General features: G+C 36.1%; 1 protein-coding gene and 1 pseudogene across 2 annotated transcripts; both read right to left on the reverse strand.

The window, feature by feature from the left end:
• Positions 1-4,621: 4,621 nt before the first annotated feature.
• LOC111401172 (GTP-binding protein BRASSINAZOLE INSENSITIVE PALE GREEN 2, chloroplastic) lies at positions 4,622-8,634 on the reverse strand. 2 transcript variants are annotated; one of them, XM_023028790.1, is made up of 3 exons: positions 7,264-8,634; positions 6,024-6,191; positions 4,622-5,527 (listed from the first exon to the last, which is right to left on the reverse strand). In XM_023028790.1, the coding sequence occupies exons 1-3, from the start codon at positions 8,566-8,568 to the stop codon at positions 5,156-5,158; spliced, it is 1,845 nt and encodes a 614-aa protein (XP_022884558.1). In that variant the 5' UTR covers positions 8,569-8,634; the 3' UTR covers positions 4,622-5,155. The 2 variants fall into 2 exon arrangements, with proteins under 2 accessions (XP_022884558.1, XP_022884565.1); XM_023028797.1 differs by lacking the exon at positions 6,024-6,191.
• An 809-nt stretch (positions 8,635-9,443) lies between these two features.
• Positions 9,444-16,340, reverse strand: LOC111407393 (annotated as a pseudogene).
• Positions 16,341-18,072: the final 1,732 nt, after the last annotated feature.

An 18,072-nucleotide genomic window follows, 5' to 3' on the forward strand; every position in this document is an offset into this window, starting at 1 on the left:
TCGCGCCCTCTCTCATTTTACTCTCTAATCGCTGTATAAAATTCACATGGTATCAGAGCAAGATGGGACTGAAGATAGAAAGAAAGCCAGATTAGTTGCCCGGGGATTTACTCAACAGGCTGGACTTGATTATCAAGAAACTTTTTCTCCTGTGGCTAAGTTAGCTTCTGTCAAGGCTTTGTTGGCAGTTGCAGCCAGCAAAAGTTGGCATCTGCACCAGCTGGACATAAACAATGCGTTCCTTCATGGAGACCTCGAGGAAGAAGTATATATGAAGATGCCTCCGGGGTATGAGCAGCAGGGGGAGAATGGTGTCACATTGGTATGCAAACTTAACAAATCTATCTATGGACTCAAACAAGCCTCAAGGCAATGGAATACCAAGCTGTCATCCTTCATCACATCTCAAGGATTTGTTCAATCTAAGTCTGATTACTCACTTTTCAGCAAGAGAACTAACTACTCTTATATTGTGCTGCTCATTTACGTTGACGACATCATAATAGGAGGAAATGATCTGACATACATTGAGCACTTTAAAAGGAATCTGGACAATCAATTCAAGCTGAAGGATTTAGGAGTCTTAAAGTATTTTTTGGGGCTTGAAGTTGCAAGATCATCCAAAGGCATTGCTGTCTGTCAACGTAAGTATGCCTTGGAAATCCTTGAAGATGCAGGTTATTTAGGATCAAAGCCTGCAAAATGTCCTATGTTGCAGGGTCTAAAATTGACTAAAGATCAAGGGGAGTTGCTAGATGATCCAGGAATGTACAGGAGGCTAATTGGAAGGCTGTTATACTTAACCATTACAAGACCAGATTTGTCATTCTCAGTACAGGTTCTAAGTCAATATCTTGAATCCCCTAGAAAGCCTCAAAGATGGGTGTTTTGAATATTCATCAGCCATCTTGAGGGGGAGTCTTACGGGAATGTAGGGTTATTTATGTAATTCACCATGTTAGCTGAGCTGTCATTTTGGTTAAATGTATATATATGTACACAATTGTATCATGAACATCAGTTAGTAAGAAAAACTCTTTCCCCATTCGCGCCCTCTCTCATTTTACTCTCTAATCGCTGTATAAAATTCACATGCACTATCATAGTCTTTGTTCAAGATAGGTTAACATGCAATGAAAAAAAGAACAAATGCAATCAACCAAAACCAGAATGTAGAAGCCAAAGTAATGTATTGCGTGGGAACTGAAATGTATTTGGCAATACTTCTGAACTGCAGTTTGCCAAAGGAAAGCATCTTAGTTTTCTTTTTTTAATGTGAATAGCTTAAAAAACAAATTACCAAGATCAATGTCAACTGAAAGCAAAGAATTGATATTCAATTGTTGAAATCAACTAGAAAAAGTATACAAGGTTTGAAATTCATAATAAAATACAATTAATTTGGTAAATATTCTCTCTCTTATTAGAAAGCAGATCACCTCATTCAAAAAATCAAGTAGTTTTATCATCTAAATTATTGCACCATTGTCGTGCTTTGAGTCTTTGAACATGGATTTGGAAATTGTTCCTCAAACGTCGCTGCTAGGTATCGTAAAGGGATTCCCAAACAATTCCTTAAAGAAGACTTCCACTACACTTTTCTTGATTGTGTAGCGAACAAATTATGGCAAAGTGCAGCTGGAATTTGTAGTTATATATTTGTTTTATTTGCAACAAAAACATGATTTGACAGTTGCAAGAAAAAGTATGTCAAATGGTGCACAAGTATTCATGAACTAGAAAGAAAAGCTTGACTGAACAAAAATGTGCCCACACATGCACATGAGAAAATCTAAATTAAACACAGAAGTAATCCATGGAAGACCAAGATAAGGATTCACCTTCACATAAGCCTAGTTGCCAATCAACTTCTGCTTGGGTGAAGTGGCGTCTAGCTCCAATGACTTCCTGCATCGTCCAGAACAATAAATAGTAATTTATAAGTTGACATATTTCTAAGAGTACAGAAAGGCAATCAAGCATGGAGTATACCTGTTTCACCAAATTGTGAACACATACATATATAATAAGATGGAGGGAATGTGTGACAATGTTTTCGATAAAAGTTTTTTGTACATATTGACTTGTCTAGAGCAAATATGCCGTTGATTCTGTGGCACTTGTTGAATCATATAGAATTTAATAGATTTTCATAAAAGATGTTAAAAATTGTGGATATCATGAATGTATAGTTAAAATTGAAGTTTGACAAATTGAAAAGTTAATAAAACACAGTGTTTTGTCAAACACGGTGATAAACGCACTTACAAATATTTAGGAAGTGGATGCACTAAGTTAAAATTCAGTTCTACTCTAGATAGAAAAATCGTCAAATCTCAAAATAGAAGTCAAATAGGTTTAGGTCCACGTAAATCCGTCAATTGAAAATTGAACTGGAATAGTGGGCTAGATATGGTTGAATTTAGATTTCAATAACCAAACAATTTAAGTACTTGAAAAACATCAGATAAGAATCTTCATAAACTGGGCTATTTTTAGAGTCTGTCTCTGTTAATCGAAAGTGAAATTCATCCTGTGTTTTTTCCTTTCCATTCACTCGGACCAAACAATTTAAGTACTTGAAAAATTAAACTAGATTCTAGAAGAATAAAGTTATCATGAGCTGAGTCCTCATCATATAGAAAAAGTATTTGTGAAGTTTTTAAGACGTTCAAAGATAGAACAATGAAAATTAGTGTTTTCCTTGTAAGGTCCAACACTTCCATTCAAGAAATATGTAAAACTCATAGAATTGAATGATTTAGCTTAAGAGCCAATTAGTTTAATGGAATCAGTGGCAATTAGCATTTCTTGACTTTTGCAATTATATAGTGTGTTTAAGTCACATTATTTTGAAAGAATGTAGTTTGAAATAGTAGATTGATAGAAAATGTGTAATTAAAAAATGAGGAAAAATTTTGGATTTGCATGTAATATTATTTTATTAAAGAATGTGTAGTTAAAATGATGTCAAATCACTGTTTAAGAATGTTTTTTTTTTTTTTTTGAAAGAATGCAGCTCAAGCAAGGCCATAGTTTAAGAAGATAACAATTATGGTCGGAACTTTTGGACTTTATAATTACGCTCGCTTGAGCTCCATTATATTTTAAGAATACATTTTGGAATAGTAAATTAATGGAAAATGTGTGATTAAAAAATAAGAAAAAAAATTTATTTGCATGTAATATTATTTTATTGAAAAATGTGTGGTTGAAAAGAAAATAGAAAAAAATGTATTTTAGAAATAATGGGGATCAAACAAAGGTTGGCTTTAGCTTGATCTAATATTAATATATTAGATCAACAAATTTTTTCTTTAATTTACTCAAATAGACGTTATGTTGCTATTTAGGGCATCTCCAATGCTTGTACTAAATTACCAAAATACACTAAATTTTGGTGCAAAACCTCTCCACTATGGCATCGAAGTTTGCACCAAATGGTGCAAAGTCAAATTTACCATTTTCTTCTATTTGCCGAACTAATTGTTGAAAGGTATTTGTGTCATTTGTGTTATATAATTTTAATACAATAATTTTTTATTATTATAATCCTTATATGATTAATAATAAAAAAAAATTTAATAATGTAAAAGCTAAATTTTTATATTTATTAATAAATTTAATATTTTCATTAGTTTAACGTAATTATTTATTTAGTAATTTATGCATTTGTAAAATAAATAAACAAATAATTTTTCAAATAAACAAATTATTAAGAATAAAAAAAGAAGAAAATGATTAAACATTATTCATTTAGTGTAAGTTTTGGTGTAATGATTGGATATGATTTTTGTTTGGTGTAAAATTGTGCAAAACTTACCTCAAATTTTGGAATAATAGATTGATGGAGAATGTGTGGTTAAAATAATATCAAATCAGTGTTTGAGATTGTATTTTTTTTTAAAAGAATCCGGCTCAAATAGGGCCATAGTTTTGACTAATAAGGAAAAATGCGTTGTCGAAAACAAATCTCGAAGGAGATTTTTGAAATTTTTGAAGAGTCATGCTTGACGTCGCCCTTGACATTCAGGGCTCACGTGGCCCTGGACCTGTAGAATACTTCATTTTTGAAGCGATACCCTTATATTTATTTAGAATAATGTTATTCGCAGTAGTTCACTACGGTAGTCGTCCTACGTACATATGATACATGCCCTACATGGTGAAAGCGACTTCAAATATCATTGCTCATTTGGTGAAGATCGCAATTAGTTAGGATTCCTCTTTAATTAGTTACCAATAGATAATCTAACTCGTTTATTAATCATAGTAATCTCCTCGGAAAAATACGCAGAACGAAACAATGTCGAGCTTTCATGATTCTTTTAAACCGTCCATATCAAAGTAAATAATGGTAGTTCATAAATTGTCAATTAATTTTTATTCTACATTTATTTTTATCTATTCATAATTTAAATTGATTTAAACCCTCGAAAACAAACCATGAGATCAACAATGTTCTTGAACAGAAGAGATAACCATACATCAACCGAAGGCCGAGAAGCCGCTAGGTGAACTCTATAATCACCAACTTGACTAGTCTTCGAGATGACCGAGTACGATGGACAAGAAAACATGTCATTTCTGCCTATAACTAGATATACTGTACATGGAAGAAGGAAAAACAACGTCTTCGAACATAATTTCACAATTATTCAATTTGAATGCTACATAAAAAGGGATGCTACACAAAGCTTAGGTAAATCTTTTGTTAGAAAATAAAGAGACATTAGATAGAAATATGGCTATTAAGTGCCACCATCTCCAGGACTAGGTTGGGATGAGAAACCCAGCCAAGAAAACCGCCAAAGATTAAAAAAAAAAAAAAAATGTAATAACAAGTCCATTGTCGAACAGCATCACCATATTGGCATCTCTCAATCTCTGCAGTAATATCGACAGTTTGATGTAGTAGGGCACACTTTCAAAAGTCATGTATCTCACTGATTAAAGAAACCTCAGATTGCTTCTCTTTCACAGGACTGGAGGAGGACAAAGAAACGTCAATTTAAATTTCTCCATCACTTGAACACGAAGCACACTTACCTCCATTCTACTAAAAATATTTCCCATCATCTTTTGTTTCTCCAGGATGTCACTATGCCGGGTTGGCTGAATTTAAAGCCACATCTGATGTATAAGGGGATGCTAATTATGATTCTGCATCAATAGTCAATGACGATGTAGGATATGCTACAGCTGAGTCGATAGGTTTTCTCTTCTTTTCATTCTTGCGCTGCTTATTTCTAGCTCGATCAGCTTTGGAGACTATTTCTGAAACGGTAAAGCCTGCAACTTCAAATTTGTGTGATCTCTGAGGAAGCAAAGCATTTCGAACGACAACATCAACTCCATCATAGGTCCAAACACCTAGTCGAGCCTCTCCCTTTAGTCCGATTGCAAACCAACCAAGACCAGCAACAGCAATATCAACACAACTTGAATCCCACCAGCTGCCACTAACACTAACTTCCTTTTTCACCCATTTCCCAAGCTCCTCAACTCGCCCTTCTCCAAGGGGAGGCTGCAAAAAGAACGTATAAAGAAGTATCAGTGGTGTCTGCATGACATTAATGAGCACCAATAAGAAAATTATCATGTTTCTCCCAGTGAGCACCAATAAGAAAATTAATGCCTGACATTCTAAAAAAGGTCGAGAACCAGGTACGGCATGCCCATAAAACATTTTTAGAGTTCATCTAACTACTATAGTCTTACATCAGTGAACATGTGCAAACTACTAAATGTCAGCCAACAGTCTTCAAACCCCTATTTAGAATATAAAACATAGAACTTTAACACATACACACACACACACACACACACAGAAACAGGGAGAGAGCATGCAGCAAGCACTCTACGCCTCAGAAATGCACAGCAGAATGGCTATTTTTAAAGCATTGTAAAAAGTTTTTGTTATCAAGAATAACAATGGAAATGTTTTTGATGTTGTAAATTCTAATGAATTTACAGCCCGCAAGGATATAGAACTATAAATTACTGGCTAAAGCAAAGTATACTTGTAATTGACGGCCAAAATGATCTTCCAACATCTTGCAAGCATTTTCTGTCTTCCCCATGTGCAGTGGAAGAAGAGCAGATGCCCATACTGTTACATAAATAGAATCTACGGATGATTCTTCAATATCCAGCCTCATCAGTCCCCCAATATGAACAGAATGCCCTGCCTTTGCGGATTAAACAATTGAAAATAATTACAAATTACTATTTAGATAAAAAGATAAAAAATAAAAATCAATCACTATCAAAATAGCATAATGTCCTCCACTTCAGGTATACTGCATACTGCTAATATTAAAATTCAAATCATATAAAAGTTTAATAACTGGGAAAACTAACTGACCCACTGTTATTGAACATCTGCATTGGTGAACATTATAGGCGAACATTACCATAATTCTTGTTCACCAAACCTAAACATAATAGCCCTCTAAAACATATCCCAGCAATAGCCTAAAGTTATTCAAAATTGTCTTTGACACGACGATTATATGACAGAAAGAGATGAAAACAATATTCTGGTCATCAAACAAAAGATCCCAGCAGAATAAGTTTCAATCCAAATCATGCCCCCATAGAAAGGATTTGGCCATAGCTACACCATTAAAGCTTCTTAACTAATTGACGTAAACCTTACAATGAGGAAAACATGCTTCCTTTTGGCATGCATCTTTTTTTAGCTAGAATGACAAGAAAAATGCAAATCAATCAATCTAAGTTTGCCTTGATATTATAATTTTATAGCACTAGAAGCACTAGAGGAGGAACTCAGAGGAGCAGAACATGCAAATAAACTTTCCCAATGAGAGAGCAGTTGCAATGTTTTCAGCTAAAAAATAGACACTTGGATGAATAGTTTTCCAATTTTCCCTTCATCTTTTCCCCCATAAAGTCCAATCTGCAGAGTCTGTATACAGTCACATACCCTCATAAGCTTTAAAGCTCCAGATAAGTATCTCTATCGTGAATCTAAATAAACAATAGTCAAAGTCATGGTTAAATAAAGGCTGAAACAAATGCAAACTTACGGATATATTTTAAGCTCTAACCATATCTAAGCCATTACTCAGCAACCTAAAGGAGAGACCAACAAAATTGGCAATTTTGCACAATAAAATTCATCAGTCACTACACTCATCATCTACAAGTTAAGAACGATGCAGTGCAATATGGTTAAATCAATCAATGACTAATATTAAGTTGCCTGCATTGAAACAATCAACAAGAATTTCAACAGACCTTGACCCTGTATGTTCTTGGCTTCAATTCTTTCCCTATATGAATTAGCTTCTGCTCCTCCCTGGTCAACCTAGTTGATATCTGATGTGGATGCAAAAGACCAGGAGTATCGAACAACTTGGCATTCCCAGGAAACACTCCCTCCATTCTCACAATCCCCAATGTGGTCCCTGGCACTGGCGCTTCTGTCAAATGAGTCAACTTCCTGCCAACACACTTTCCTATTGCGTTGAGCAACGTGCTCTTTCCGGCATTCTGTGCCCCTATTGCCCACACTTGCCCTCTTGGCCCTGCCAACCCGGCCACATCATCCACCAAGTTCTTCACTCCCCAGTCCCTCACTGCACTCACCAAATGCACACTAGTCAATTTCCCAGACCCACCCTCCCTTGCCCTTGCCCTAACCCAATGCTCTAGCCTAGTAGGTGATAAGGAGCTAGGCAAAAGGTCAATCTTTGTCACCACCAACACTACCCTAGGCAAATTCCCTGACTTACCCTCCTTCCATGATCGCGAGTTCTCATCAATAGTTCTCGAAACCAATTCAGCCACTTTCTTGGGAAAGGACCCATCGAAATCTACGGCATCCACCACCATCAAAACAACAGTCCTCGCCCCAGTTATCGAGATCAACCTCCGCCCAACAGTGTGATCAAAGTCAAAATCCGGTAACAAGATTTCCGCACCCGGCTCCTTCACCAGTCCATAGTGCCTCAAACTGTGACATCTCGCACACACAATTGGCTTTTCATTAACTTTTTCATCTGGGCTTCCAAGATTTTTGACAGTTTTCGAGTTTTCATCAAAAACTTCATCAGGAATGCCGGGGTTTTCAGGTTTTTCAATTTCTACTATCTCATTCAAAAGACCTCTTTTGAGTATATCTGGGATTTCAGACTCGTCAACAAAAGACCCTTTCTTACCGATTTTCTTGTCTCTATGGCTTTTGGGCAAGGGTTTAACGAAAAACCCAGGTTGCTTAGAGTCAGAGTCTTGCATATAGATACCACATCCAGGGCACACGGGGATGGTATCTGAAGCGGCCTCGTCGTAGTTTCCATCTCTGGACAGCGTTATATTGGTAAAAGACTGGTTTTTCAATTGTTGGGTAGAAAAATATCTAGTCAAAAACAACAGTGGTAGGGTTTTAGCAGGGTTTTGCAAGGAGGACGAGAAAGTGGGTGAGCCGACAAGGATTAAAGAAGGGTTGAAGTTATATACAGGCCTTCTGTATGTATAGGTAGAGAGAGAGGATGAACTGAGAAGCTTTCTGAGCTTTGATAGTGAGAGAGTTCTCACTATCATTTTCAATTGTTCTCTGAATCAGAAGTTAGATTTCTGCAGCTAAAGGAGGTTTTGCTTGTTTGTCTCTCCTCGGAAATGGGCTCTTACACTACAATTTGAACTAAAGTCGTGTGTTTACAAGTAAAATCGCTATGGGGAAAATTTACAACACTGGTTACCAATCTATTGCGGCAGTAGCACATTGGTCATCAGCCTTTAAAATGGAGCAAGTTAATCCTCAATATTCACCATTGTTGTACCATCATTATTGGCATGCCTAGCTCGTGAAATATACATCAATATTTAAGGGTGTAAGCAAAAATCATCAAATCAAATTGAAATTGTTAATTTATGTTCAAAAGTACCAATCAATTATTCCTTCTTCTTTGCAATTTAGTAATATTCAATCTTCTCGTCCAAATATAGCAGGTGCCTTTGTCCACTTAAAAGTAATCATTATCGTGCATAACAATTAATTATCTATCTGTTAACATGGAATAACCCTTTGAGATAAGAGAATTACATTTCACTAACCCAAAATTTTTGAATGTTCTTGTCCCTTGTAACAATTTTCCATCATACCATCATTACTGAAACCAAATAATCATTGTATTAGCAACATTCCTAAAATTTCTACATTATTGAACTAGAACATCAAAATAATCTTCCTACCACTTTTATCAAGGATTCATCTCCAAACGATCAATTTTAAGATATTACCGATTAAATAGTTTATTATAAACTAAAATCTTATTTATTATATCGTTCAATCTTAACATATGTTGCTTATGTTTATAAACATTCAAATCCCAAAGACCCACAAATACCATTCTCACACCCATCGCTCATTTCTATCAGTATATTAACAAAACATGCTTTTAGATATTAGACATTCATTAGGAGGCTTGTGAGCAATGGCAAGCCTTTACAATGCAAGAAAACAAATCAACATGGTATTTTCCAAGAACAGGACACCTTCCAATATAACTGCCAGCAATTTTAGCACAAACTACAACAGGGCAACAAACTACCAGACCTCCAACTACACAAGAACAATGGAAATTTCTACCGGTTTTTGTATCTGTAAATTCACAAAACGAAGAAAACGAGAAGGCAAAATTTGCTGACAGATGACTCATAAACTTTATAGCTGCAATACAGGTAACCACTAACCAGCATTGAATTGTCATAAGTGAATCTAGTGACAACTTTAAATTGTCAAAAAGGATTAAGCCACATCTGTTTTGTAATTCAGTTATTGATAAATTAAAAAAATTCTCCACCTACTACAAGAATGTATGGCAATGTATATTTAACAAAATCCCAGGAGCACGAAAAGATCGAGATTATCATTGTTCTTTCCAAATATGCATGACATTTTCAGCTGTTGTTTTCAATTTGTTGTACAGAACAAATTTTCCATAAATGACTTGCTAAACCAGATGAACAATTGCAAAACAGAATATCATTTCCAGAAAATGAATTGCACAGAATAAAGCAAAAGCATAAAGAAGTCCAGGATGATCGAGGCGAGAACTAGGCTCTCTGTCCTTAAGACGTTTTTACCCCGTCACACGGTGTTTATGGTATGTGGTAAAGCGTCTCCCAAAATACAACGATCAAATACTTGCAGAAGCAGCACTTCGACTGCAAGACAACGAAGCAGAACGAAAGTACTCTCTGTAGACTATTGCAGAGAAGAAGAGTATGTATGCAGAATGATTTCGTGATGTTTCTGTGTGTGTTTTAAAATTGAAAACCTGAGGACCATTCAAATAGAGGAGAGGGTTGACGGTTGAGCAGTTTCCATCCACCACTCACGCCCACTTAACGCACAGTTTTAGCAAACTGATGGGTCGTTTAATAAACTATCAAAGGGGGGGGGGGAATTTAAATTAATATTAACACAGGCCCATACCCACGACCCGACCGGCAGGTCGGACGGCGGCGCGCGCGCGACCTTTGGATTAGTCTAGACATTGTCTAAGACTCCCCCCTTTCAAAGACTATTGGTACCTCTTGGGGCCCAAACCCATATCCAAACTTGAAGTTTATTAAGTGGTTCAAGATTGTATTTGCAACCTATGTGGGATTGGAACATTTTTCCAATTCTTTCCCATTTATTCCTCTTATTTATTGTCCAACTTTCAACCATAATTTCTCATTCATATTGAAGTGATTTTTCACAATTAAATATTCTACACTCATCTACTCGGAACGTAGAATTTAATTGAACATTAATTTCGATACATTGAACATCGGGTCCCACTTAAAATTGTGGTCAAAGTTGACCCAATTGACCCACCATTTCAAACATCAGCTTCAGTTCCTGTTTATTACCTCCGGAGAAAAAGAGTGCCATGTTTCTTTGGATAATTTGCCCATCCAAACTATCTCTAACTGATATGTAACTATCACGAATGCTCCTTGGAACTCCGTACCATGTTAGCTTTCTGCCATTTCCACCAACTTCTAAGCTGTAATTGAACTTGTTTGCATCTTGATCATCACCCATGAAACGGATGAATGTCGTGTAAACAGGGGCTGTTCCAAGATTAAGAGCCTCAAAGGGCAGGCAGAATTGGAAGCCGAAACAGTTGAAAATCTGCACCTAGATAAGGAAAAAAAAAAGAAACGCTTATCGTGCCTTCCTTTTATTAAGATTTATTTGTAATGAAGAACATGTTTGGCTAAGCATAACCAACATGCTATAAATGGACACAACAACAATGATTTCCAATGGAAAAAGTTCACAATATAGTTTATTGTTGGAAAAATGAGTGAATTGGCTCACTTTTGGCACAATTTTCGGTGGGACCCGTTGATCCAATTTGGAATATCAAAGTTGATATGTGTTCTTCTCCGCGAGAACATCGAAGTCTTGTATTTATTTACCAAAAATGAAGCTCGGGTGAATGAGAAATTGGAGTCTAAAGTGGACCATTGGAAATGGTCTATGTTGATGGGAAAACTGTCCCACATAGGAAAAACATGGAAACCAAAACCACTTTATATATGGCTTTGAACAAACGAATCAAAACATTTGTACCACTGTCTAGGAGATTGTTTTAAACCATATAGAGAGCGTTTTAGAAAACACACATGATTAGGTTTTTGTTTGTTTTCAAAACCCTTAGGTTGATCCATAAAAATCTTTTCATCAAGTTCACCATGCAGAAAAGCAGTTTTAACATCAAGTTGTTCAAGTTCCCAATTAAAATGCGCAACTAATGCAAGCATAGTCCTAATTGTGGTATACTTAACAACTGGAGAAAAGATCTCATTATAATCTATCCCTTCCTTTTGTGTGTAACCTTTGGCCACAAGTCTAGCCTTAAACCTTAAATCCTCTCCTTTGGTAATTCCCTTCTTAACCTTAAAAACCCATTTGCACCCAACAATAGACTTGTCTTTAGGTCTTAGGACTAACTCCCATGTTTGATTTTTATCGAGGGAATTTATCTCTTCTTTCATCGCTTTCACCCAATTCTCAGACTGTTCACTCCTCAAGGCTTCTTCATACATGTTTGGTTCCCTATCAACTAGTTCTTCGTAACTAGTTTAAGCAAGCTCAAAATCAGAGTCTAATCTTTGAGGCACCCTATGTGTTCTCCTAACTCTGTCTCTAGCTAACTGGTAATCTGATAAAGGGTTTTGTTCTTCTTGATATTCCTCTACAATCTCATCTCTCTCAGTATTTTCATTCTAGCTGTCTTCTAATTTAGGATTTTGATGTTCCACCTCAATTGAGGTGGTGGGGGTTCTAACTGGAATGGTGTGATCATGTGTAGCTTAGAGGCTCTCTCCACGTTCGCGCGCAAAGGGAGTGCAAATCACGGACAGAAATAGCCTTCGGACCTTGAACTTGAATGCGGGCGCGATCTGCGCACACGAATGTCAGACCGAACGGAGCAAAAACTGGCCAGTTTGGATTGTCCGCATCTTTTATGGTTTTTCCAAATGACTTTTGAGTGTCTAAAACTCCAATGGTCGAAACCGAAGTGTGACTCCAAAAATTACAATGGTTAATGCAGAAAACTAATGGTCAGATTCAGTCTATATAATTCACTTCTTTTCCAGCAGTTCATACACAGAAATTTTCGTCTACAAATTTCCAGCCTGTTTTCTGTTTTGTTCCGTCTCATTCCAGTAAGCTGATATTGTTCGAACACTCGCCAAGTTCGTCGGAGTAGAATCGCGGTACTCGAATTCTACTGGTTACCATTGTGTCCTGGGAGACAGGCGTTCAAACTAAACCTCTAGCACCACGGTGAGGGGGCGAATTTGTCTCAAGGAAACTGTGTTTACACTGGCCTCGGGTTGAAATTATATCTGCTATTTATTTAGTTTGCAATTTTGCAGATTTATTTATTTAATTTGCAACATACTTAAAATTTATGTTAGAAATAGATAAATAAAATAAACTATTTTTCTAATTCGTTATATGTGTGAAAAATAGATTTCACATATACGGTATTTCTATTTATAAGAAAAAAAATTTGGTGTTATTTAGTTAGTTATGAATAAAAACACTTTATACAAAATTTTGTGCAAATACAGTGAGTTTCGCCTGTAAATATAGTAAGCTGTCATATATGGTGAGTTACACTATCAAATACGGTGAGTTGCAAATATGGTGAGTAGCAAATACAGTGAGTTGCACTGCCATATACGGTAAACAATTGTCAAATACGGTAAGTGTGAATCCGATATCTAAAACACAAATACGGTATATGAGAACCCGATTACACTTCAAATACTACCGATTAAATATAACAATATTTATCACATACAAAAAAGACATAAATGCCTTTGAACAGATTGAAGATCAGGAATTGAGAAGTAAAAAGATATCGTGGAAAGGTTTACAAATTTACTTATCATTTCATTTGCTAGTAATATTCTTTCAGTAAATTCTCAGAACTTTTTGCCAGAAAGAAACATAAATATGATTGAATATGTTTTGAAAACCATTCAACAATTCGATTTTGGATACTATTTTGGCTATGGTTTGTGAAGAAAATAAGATATTCACGTTGAAGGGCACACGTGACGTAAGGTTGTTAACTAGTAAACCAACCACTTTTATTGTCCTTCATTATGTTTTGAAGGGTGATCACAAATTTCAAAAGCTAGGAATTCCTTTTATACCACAGTGGAAAAAAAAATTTCAAATCCAAAAATACAACAATAATTGAAAGGTGGCAATTTTTTTCTCATGATGGAAGTAGTTTGGGTTACTGAATGCTAAAAATATTAATTAAAAAAAGGACATTAATTTTAAAAAGCTCCAAATGGAAACAAAATCCAATTTGCAGAGTAGGACATTCATAGATAGCATATCAAACAAGTAAAATCCAATAGGATAGGATTTTCGTCCTTCCCCATGATTGAACCACCATGAAGGACTATGCTATACGTACATAATCATTTACCTACTACTCACGTCATTTGAGTGGGACCTTGGTTCGGATTATTAAATTACACATGGGTCCCGTATGTTTGTGAGTGGGGGGACACGATTCGATACACCCCTCTCGGTACAAACATCTTTATCCCCAGCATGAATATCTGTGTCAAAAAGAGAACACTTACTGTCAACATCCAAATAGCGTTATTGACATCTTTGGGGTTTGGTATTGACATATCGATGTTTAAAGACTTAAGTTGGTTTACCAGAATTTTCTCTATCACAATGGTTGACACCCTCTCACATGCGCATGGGTCTCGCGTAAATAAAAAAGTCTAAAAAAAAAAAGTAGGCTCCTCTTTATGGGTATCGATCAGGTTGCATGTCAACCATTTTTAGGCAACATAGATGATTGATGTTTAAAAGTACACCCATCATGCATGTCAACCTTGTGATCATTCTTGAGATGTGCTGCAAGGAACCGGATATCACCAGTGACAAGGCATTCTTCTCCAGCGTATCGACAATTGTAGGGACAGTACCTGCAATCCCGTTTGTGCCTAAGCCTGCTACGATCCGGGAATGTATCTTGACTACCTGGAATCTTGTAACTGCAATGCAGTTCTAGCAATTATGCAATTTTCTCTAATGCCGAGCACCTTATATTCCCGAGCTCATGACGACAAATCGGGCAACAGCGTACCTTGGACTTGCAATTCGAGCATAAAGTGTGGCCATTTGGGCACTGAAAAAGAGAAAAATGAATCAAACGTATGTGACAGAGCTAATGCTAGCTAACTTGTGTTGTTTTCTTACAAAATCTAGTTCAAACAACAAATCTTTTTTCCAGAAATCTGACACGTTGACAATCTTATCGTTTGACAGACCTCAGACCCATGAATTTTTTTTGAGCTACAAAAAATTAACCTTTTAAGAATAAATCGCTATTACTTTATTTTCTTAACCGTGCATATGGTAACAAGTGTAGAAGACAACCTAATCAAGTTGAATTGCATGAGAACAAACCTGGTGAACGGGAGGGCACATTACATTCATAAAAATGGGACATTCAAGTGGTTCACGCACGGCAGTATTGGATAACACTCCAAGCTTCGCGAGAGTCGAAGATTTTCTAGAAGGAAAAGTTCCAACTTCAACAATTTCGGGTGCAATAGCATAATCAATGTCTTAGGACTCAATAACGCTCTTATAGGTGCTACCTTGAGGAGTCATGATTTTTCCCAAATTAATTAATTGGGCAAATTTTTACTCAGAGGGCAATTTATATGATAAAGTAAGAAATGTTAGGAGAGGCTTGCTTCTTAATAGTTAACTGTAGATAGTGCGTCACTTCCCATAAGCAGTTGGCAGAGATGAGAGTGTAGGAATTAGTTCAAATAATTAACCAAAAATTGAAAAATGAAAATGTGTGTAAAAGTGGAAAATAAAAATGTGTGCCTACGTGTCAATTTCGACCAAATATTCGGACTTGATCCAATGGTCAAATTACAAAAGTAAATTGACCAATTTATTCTACTCATTGTATAGATCATCGTGGTATATTTGGAATCTCGAAACCAATTCCAGATGAATGAAAAATTGCGGACCAAAGTTGGAAGAAATGAAGTGTTGCAACTTTTCGAAAGGATGCAGGTTTTGGCCAAATGTTACAACTTTTTTGAAAGGATACATGTTTTGACCCACACTACTTCATTTGCACCCTTTTCTACATCTATAAATAGAACCCTATGGATATAGTTTTGGGTACACCAATTGCATTGAGCATTCATTCTCCTCTTGCAATTCTCTCATTTCTAATTCCATAGCATTTTCATACATTTCCTTTGTAGAGGGAAAATTCTGTCAAAAGTTCATCGGGTTCTTGTGGTTTGAAGTGCTGCTATCACAAGTTGTGAATCCATTGTATCTTGGGAGACAAGTGTCATTCACCGTGAGCACCGTAGCGGGGCAATTTGTCTTAAGGAAAGAGACAATGTCTCGCCTTGGATTATTCTCTATTTCTACTCCTTCTTAATCCTTGTTTTGCGTAATCGTTATACCGAAACTCTGTCCAAATTTTCATTCACATAAATTGTGTTTTGATCACGCTCTTGTGGGTTAAAACTGGTCAAACAAATATATCAAAAACTAACCTTTACATAGCCCTTTTTATAAGTCGTCTTCAACAATCTTAAGACAAACTGTTGTGTCTTTGTGGTTGGTTGTGGACAATCATTACTTGTTTGAATAGTACTTTGTCTACTATTCCTCCACCGATATTATTATCATTTTGTTGAACTTCTATTTGTGTAACAAAAATGACTACCATCAGGACTTCGTCAAGTCAAAATGGTTCCAATAATATGGTATCACCCGTGGTCATATCGTTGCATAATACTACTATCCCACATGGGGGAAAGTCGAAAAAATTTGCAGGAACAGACTTCGAGAGGTGACAACAAAAGATGTTGTTTTATCTCACCACTCTTAATTTGGCTAAATTTCTAAAGGAAACTGCACCAACTGTACAAGAAGAGAAAAATAATCGTGAATCGATTATTACTTTGGATGCATGGAAACATTCGGACTTCCTATGCAATAACTATATCCTAAACGCATTAGATAATACACTATATGAGGTGTATAGTTTAAAAGAATCAGCCAAGGAACAATGGGATTTTTGGAGACAAAGTACAAGACCGAGGATGCCGGAACAAAGAAGTTCATTGTTGGCAAAATTTTGGACTACAAGATGGAGGATTCCAAAACCGTAATTAGCCAAGTACAAGAGATTCAAGTCTTGTTGCACAACATCCATACCAAGAAAATGGAATTGAGTGAATCATTCCAAGTGACTGCCATTATTGAAAAACTCCTTCCTATGTGGAGAGATTTCAAAAATTACCTCAAGCACAAACGCAAGGAAATGAACTTGGAAGAATTGATTGTGCGCTTGAGGATTGAAGAGGACAATCGAAAAATCGAACGAAAGTCGGTTGATCAAGATAGTGCAAATTTTGTTGAAATGGAACCAAAGGCAACAAACAAGAAACGAAAGGCTCCTAATTATGCACCGCGAAGAGACAATTACAAGAAGGCTAAGAAGTTCAAAGGGAATTGTTACAACTGTGTCAAGGCTGGACATCGTTCAAGTGAATGTCGAAAGCCAAAAAAAATGCTCAAGCTCACATGGTTGCAAATAACACTCTATCCGATGGACTCCAAGAAATGAGTTTATCTACAGTAGTGTCCGAATGCAACATGATTGAAAATACTAGAGAATGGTGGATTGAAACCGGCGCTACCTGCCATGTGTGTGCGAACAAGGGGATGTTCTCCAACTATCAAGAATCGTATGGGGGACAACTATACATGGGAAGTTCTGTAAGTTCCAAAGTTGAAGGACAAGGCAAAGTCACTTTGAAGATGACATCTGAGAAATAACTCATCCTCAACAATGTCTGACATGTGCCAGATATACGAAAGAATTTAGTGTCCGGGTCTCTACTTAACAAGAATGGTTTTAAACTTGTGTTTGTATCCGATAAATTTATGTTGTCTAAGAATGAGATGTATGTAAGGAAAGGATACATGTGTGATGAAATGTTCAAGTTGAACGTTCTTACAATTGTACCGAAGCAAGTCGTTATGAATAAAACTATAAATTCCATTTACTTGCTTGAGCCTTCATGTTTGTGGCATAGTCGATTAGGACATGTGAATTACAAATCGTTGCGTAAACTAATGAATCAAAGTTTAATTCCGGCACATGAAATCAATCCTAATCATAAATGTGAAATATGTATTGAAGTAAAATTGGCTAAAACACCGTTCCATTCAATACAAAGGGACAGAACCCCTCTTAAATTGATCCATAGCGATATATGTGATCTAAAATTTGTACAAACTCGAGGTGTTAAGAAATACTTTGTGACATTTATTGATGATTGGACAAAGTTTTGCTATGTCTTTCTTTTGAGAAGTAAAGATGAAGCCTTAGATGCATTCAGAACCTATAAGGCTAAAATTGAAATACAACTTGAAAAATGAATAAAAAATATTCGTAGTGATAGAAGAGGTGAATATGAGGCACCGTTTGAAGACTTTTGTTCTGA

This window comes from Olea europaea, chromosome 1 (genome assembly GCF_002742605.1).
Source record: "Olea europaea var. sylvestris chromosome 1, O_europaea_v1, whole genome shotgun sequence".
In the NCBI taxonomy this organism is placed as follows: Eukaryota; Viridiplantae; Streptophyta; class Magnoliopsida; order Lamiales; family Oleaceae; genus Olea; species Olea europaea.